This window comes from Ovis aries, chromosome X (genome assembly GCF_016772045.2).
Source record: "Ovis aries strain OAR_USU_Benz2616 breed Rambouillet chromosome X, ARS-UI_Ramb_v3.0, whole genome shotgun sequence".
Taxonomy (NCBI): Eukaryota; Metazoa; Chordata; class Mammalia; order Artiodactyla; family Bovidae; genus Ovis; species Ovis aries.
The window spans coordinates 21,388,302-21,394,795 of NC_056080.1; the positions used below are offsets into that span (position 1 = coordinate 21,388,302).

General features: G+C 42.7%; 1 protein-coding gene across 1 annotated transcript; it reads left to right on the plus strand.

The window, feature by feature from the left end:
• Positions 1-1,972: 1,972 nt before the first annotated feature.
• On the plus strand, positions 1,973-4,981 carry DDX53 (DEAD-box helicase 53). Its single transcript, XM_027962789.1, is given in 2 exon segments — positions 1,973-2,402; positions 3,516-4,981. Coding segments are annotated over 2 exon segments (1,896 nt in total).
• Positions 4,982-6,494: the final 1,513 nt, after the last annotated feature.

Here is a 6,494-nt window from a genome sequence, read left to right on the forward strand (position 1 = left end):
TGACTTTCATTTCTTTCTAAAAGGATATTTTACAAAAGAAAATCAGAGGGTACAATGCTAGAATAAAAAAGTTTAAATTGAATAAATTTAGATTTATGAAAAAATGTAATGCCCTTATTATTTTTTTCTTTCATTTGGATATGAACCAGAGAAAACTGTCAGGGAAATTCTTGAACAGGCATTTGAGAATCTTTCTATAAACCTAAAATTATTCCCATAAAAAGTTTAATGAAAATACTGAGAAGAGGTTCCACTGGCAAATTCCTTTGATAAATTTGGGTTAAACAAGGCCCAATTGCTGTACACTTGAAAATAACACAACATTGTAAATCAACTGCACTTCAATAACAATTAAAAAAGAAAAACAATGCCCAACTGAGTTTCTCAACTCCTGTAATCATCAGAGCTTCTGAGATACCTAATATATACTGTCTCTAAGAAGATACAAGGTGCTATATTTCCCAAATGTATTTGGCCAGTAACCTTCCTTTTTTCTCTAAAAAGCATCTTTGTAGGAGAAATACTGAAACAGAGAAGCCTTTTCTCAATGTATCACAGACTTGTACTTGATATGCAACCATGTTCAAATCTTAATCAGTAACTTTGGCTTGAAGAGAGAACATACCACGAACATTTAATTGGCAGAACACGAAACTACAGGGTAATATGATGGATGAGAGAATTACATTAAAACTGCATTTACTATTCTGCTTCAATTGCCCAAAGTTAACAGGACAAATATAAAAGGATAAATATTTACTGTATTTTAGTCAAACAAGGGGGAAAAATCAACCATGTAAGTACGGTATGAGGAAGAAGAGACTTAAGTGTCCATTATGTCCCTATGAGCAGCTTTGTGTATTGAGTTTGTAGGTCATGGTCAGTGAAGAGGATCTAACAGGAAAGGTTAGGTCATTTCTGTGGACTTTGTTTAGTTTACGGCTACATCTTAAAAGATCCACAATGAATCCTTTCCAAAGGAGAAGGAACAAGATGAGAAGCATTTTGGAAACTATGTCATATCTAGAAATGTTGAAAACACTAGAAATTTTACCCTGTTGAATAGGAAAATTAAGGGGATTTGAGAGTGGCCATTAAGTATAAAAGGATACAATGAAAATTCAGGTGGCTTTTACACTGCACCTAATAAACTGCTTTTACATAGCCTTCTAGTGCTAATATCCCCGAATCTATGAAACTACACAGAAAGGGAAAAATTAAGAGGCACTGACAAGAGTGGGAAAGTATTTAAAACACCTTCGAATTTAACAGAGACCCTAACAGAGATCTCTCTTCTAAGCAGCATCCCTGATATAATAATCAGAAACTGCCTGAACAATAGCTGAAGAATCAGAGGCAAAAATTTCATCCCTCACAATGTACCTAAGAGATTTCTGAAGGTATAAATTAAGAGGACAGGGAATTGATGAATTTATCTAGATCCAGTACTGTTGTTGCTCAAAAAGAAATTTACTGAAATAAAGAAACACATAAATATATAAACAAGTAAGCTGATTTTCAAAATTCACTTTTTTCCTCCTATGCAAATAACTGGATCACAAGAAAAGACGGGTAAATTCAAGGCTTGCTTCAAGTCTGCTCCCACACTGAGCCAAAACCAGCATGAGCCCAGAGACTGAGGCACCTGTGACACTGAAGCTGGGTAAACACTCAGGGCCCTTTAAGCACAGGTAGGGTCAGCCCCTGAGAGTGACTGTCGCTTTAAATTTTGCCTCACAGGCACCTGTTACCTCACAGTAGGCCCAGCCCTGTGATTGGTCAGCCTATCCAAAGCCCCGCCCAACTGACACTATATCAAAGACAAACTTCCTAGGTAACAGCAGTATAGCTGCAGACCAGCTGGTGGTCAGTTGGTCTCCAGCCGGAGGAGATGAGAAAGGAGCCAGATGACATCTCTTTTTCTAGCCCAAGTTAGACGAGAAGCCAGCACTTACTTTACCACTGCCCACAAATGGCGTGGGCGCCAGAGCAGAAGAGGATGGAACCTACTTTGAGAGATCTACGAGATCGCCAGGTCAGTCGGGATGGCAGGGGTGGCAGAGGCTGGGGCTGGAGCCACGCCTCTGGCCGCGCAGAGCCTAGGGCGTCCAATTACCGAGAACCACCGCTCTGCTTTCTCATCAAGAGCAGCATGATTGGTGCGGTGATTGGTCGTGGGGGATCAAAAATAAGAGATATCCAGGATTCTACCAGTACAAAAATACAGATCATAAAAGGTGGTCCTGAAGCTGAGGTAAAAATTTTTGGCAGGAAAGACATGAAGGCCAAGGCCAAAGTGGCTATAGAAACTCTTGTTAAGAAACAAGAAAGAAGCTACAGTTCAGAATGCAATGTTGATAGTGCTGCCTCTCAAGCTTTTGCCGGGAAAGGCTGGAGCAGAAGTAACACCATCAGAGCCACTCAACCCAAAGATGACGCGACCAAAGCAGCCCAGCCCAGAGACTATGCAGCCATAGTGGCCCAGCCCAGAGGCTATGCAGCCATAGTGGCCCAGCCCAGAGATGATAATGCCGCCAGAAGGACCCAGCCAGGAGACGACGTGGCCAGAGAGGCCCAGGCTGAAGACGACACCACCACCGGAGGGGCCCAGCCCAGAGAAACTGCCTCCAGAGCTTCCCAGCCCAGAGACGAGGATGCTGGTAGAGACCACGCAACCAGAGAGGCCCAGGCCAAAGACAACAACATCACCAAAGAGGTCCAGCCCAGAGACTATGCGGCCATAGTGGCCCAGCCCAGAAACTATGCAGCCATACTGGCCCAGCCCAAAGACAATGCTACCAGAAGGGCCCAGCCTGGAGACCATGAGGCCAGAGACCCCCAAGTCAAAGACGATGCTGCCAGAGCAGCCCAGCCCAGAGATGATAATGCCACCAGAAGGGCCCAGCCCAGAGACTCCACAGCCAGACAGACCCAGGCCAAAGATGACACCATCACAGTGGCCCAGCCCAGAGATGATGCCACCAGAGGGACCCAGGCCAGAGACTCCACAGCCAGAGAGACCCAGGCCAAAGATGACACCACCACAGTGGCCCAGCCCAGAGATGATGATGCCACCAGAGGGGCCCAGCCCAGAGACCCCACAGCCAGACAGACCCAGGCCAAAGATGACACCACCACAGTGGCCCAGCCCAGAGATGATACCACCAGAGGGACCCAGGCCAGAGACTCCACAGCCAGAGAGACCCAGGCCAAAGATGACACCACCACAGTGGCCCAGCCCAGAGATAATGCCACCAGAGGGACCCAGGCCAGAGACTTCACAGCCAGAGAGACCCAGGCCAAAGATGACACCACCACAGTGGCCCAGCCCGGAGATGATGATGCCACCAGAGGGATCGAGCCCAGAGACCACGGGGCCAGAGAGGCTCAGGCCAAAGACAACACCAGAGTGGCCCAGCCTAGACACTATGCGGCCACAGTGGCACAGCCTAGAGACTATGCAGCCATAGTGGCCCAGCCCAGAGATCACAAGCCCAGAGCTGCCCAGCCAAAAGATGTCACTGCTAGAGCAGCTCAGCCACGGATAGACTGGGATCAGGTAAAAGCTGGAGTGACAGAGTGGAAAAAAAGAAAATGGGCAGATTTACCACCAATTAAGAAAAACTTATACATAGAATCCAAAGCAACACAGTCTTTGTCTGAAGCCCAAGTGGAAATTTGGAGAAAGGAAAACTTCAACATAAGGTGTGATGACTTGACAGAGGGTGAGAAACGTCCCATACCCAAGCCCACCTGTACATTCGAAGATGCTTTCCAACAATATCCTGAGATTATGCAAAGCATTAGGAGAGCTGGTTTTCAAAAGCCAACACCAATTCAGTCTCAAGCATGGCCAATTATTCTACAAGGAATAGATCTTATAGGGATTGCACAAACTGGAACAGGCAAAACACTATCCTATTTAATGCCTGGGTTTATACATATACATTCTCAACCAGTATCCAGAAAGCAAAGGAATGGACCTGGCATGCTAGTCCTTACACCCACTAGAGAATTAGCTCTGCAAGTAGAAGCTGAATGCTCTAAGTACTTATATAAAGGTCTTAAAAGTGTTTGTATATATGGTGGTGGAAATAGAAAAGGACAAATACAAGATGTTACCAAAGGTGTAGACATCATTATTGCAACTCCTGGAAGACTGAATGATCTACAAATGAATAACTTTGTCAACCTAAGAAGCATAACCTACTTGGTTTTGGATGAGGCAGATAAAATGCTAGATCTGGGGTTTGAACACCAAATAATGAAAATCTTACTAGATGTGCGCCCAGATAGACAGACTGTAATGACAACTGCATCTTGGCCAGACTCTACCCGTAGACTAGCCCAGTCTTATTTGAAACAGCCTATGATTGTTTATGTTGGTACTCTGGATCTAGTTGCTGTAAATACTGTGAAGCAAAACATAATTGTTACCACTGAAGAGGAAAAACGATCTCTGATCCAAGAATTCCTACAGAGTCTGTCACCCAAAGACAAAGTCATCGTGTTTGTCGGCAGAAAACTTGTGGCTGATGACTTATCGAGTGATTTAAGTATTCAAGGAATACCTGTCCAGTCCCTGCACGGTGACAGGGAACAGTGTGATCGAGACCAAGCATTAGAGGACTTCAGAACTGGAAGAGTGAAAATACTGATCGCTACCGATTTAGCATCCAGAGGTCTTGATGTCACTGATGTCACACATGTATATAATTACAATTTTCCACGCAATATTGAAGAATATGTACACAGAGTTGGACGTACTGGAAGAGCAGGGAAAACAGGTGAATCAATCACTCTTGTGACCCAAGATGATTGGAAAATTGCTGATGAGTTGATTAAAATTCTCCAAAGAGCCAACCAGATTGTGCCACCCAACCTCCGATCAATGGCTGATCGGTTTAAGAAGCATAAGCAAAATTAGGAGATAGGAAAACGATCAAACAAATCTCAAGAAAAATGCACCAAGTTTAATTAACATCCATACCTTGAAAAATTTCACCTACTAGAATATCTAAAAACGGTTTTATTAACATCTGCACCTTGAAAAATTGTACCTACAAGAATATCCAAGACTGAGTTTAATTGATGTTTCCACCCTGACAAGTTGAACCTAAAAGAAGATCCAGGACTGAATTTTACTGATGTCTCCCACCTTGAAAAGTTGCACCTACAAGAAGATCCAAGATCAAGTTTTATCATGTCTACAACTTGAAAAATTGTAGCTACCAGAAGATCCAAGATATGTGCAAGTTATGCAGTACTCAAGTTACCTAAGGAACTATTGGGAACATACTGTCAGTTATAGGACACTTAGCTAATTCTTAAACCATACCACTAAGCTTTCAAAGTATGTTCCTGAATAAAATCAAAAGTGCTTTGAAAATGAGAGAGTGTTGTGTGTTTGTTAAAGTCTGCTTTCTTTTATAGCCTGCCATGTCCAGCTGTGTCTTCTCAAAAAGACTTGGTAGACAATAACAATGGTGCTTTTCTTGCTTTAAAATAGTTGTACTGAATTGGAAACTAGTTTTCATCAAGCTTAACCCAGTCAAAATATTTTATTTGCCCCCAGTGGTTGGTGACAGAATTCCTAAAACTATCTCCACTATAATTCCCTACTTTAAAAAAGAATTCATTAGAAAATAAATGCTCAATATTTTAGAAGATTCCATATTTTTTTCAGACAGATGTGACTCATAGAGTAGGGTGTCTGCCTGAGTCACTGGGAACCAGATCTTCATATCAACTCTCATTAACCACTCATTAAAAATTCTGGGGAGATCACTTGTCTTCTGTAGGCCTCACTTTCTTCATTAATAAATAGGAATGTTCGTGTTATGTGATTTGGGGGTCTCCTTCACCACTAAATTGTGTACTCCAGCATTACATTAACACTTCATTTTCTAAGCTAGAGGAAAAACCACACCCTATGTAACAAATTGAACAATGAAACCCATTTTAATGACCAGAAATAGTGCATTCTGTACTTCTATTGATCTTTGAAATATGATTCACAGATTGTCTTTACTTTCTTTTCATCTTATTTTTCAATTTGTCTTGTAAAGGTCAAAACCACATATATACATCAGAAGGAAAATTGATGTGAAAGAAAATCTGTACTTGGAAAAAAAGTTAAGAAAACCAAATGATATTCTCGGCATGGGGAACAAGTTTAGTAAAATTCCTAAATTTATAATTCTCTTACATTCCATTTATAAGCAATATGCATCTTGTCCAGCTTCCCAGGTGGCACTAGTGGTAAAGAACCTGCTAATGCCAGAGAGGCAAGAGACATGGGTTCAATCCCTGGGTCAGGAAGATCCCCTGGAGGAGGGCATGGCAACTCACTCCAGCATTGTTGCCTGGAGAATCCCATGGATACAGGAGCCTGGTGGGCTACAGTTCATAGGGTTGCAAAGAGTTGGACACAACGGACTGTGAAGAAAGCTGAGCACCGAAGAACTGATGTTTTTGAACTGTGGTGTTAGAGA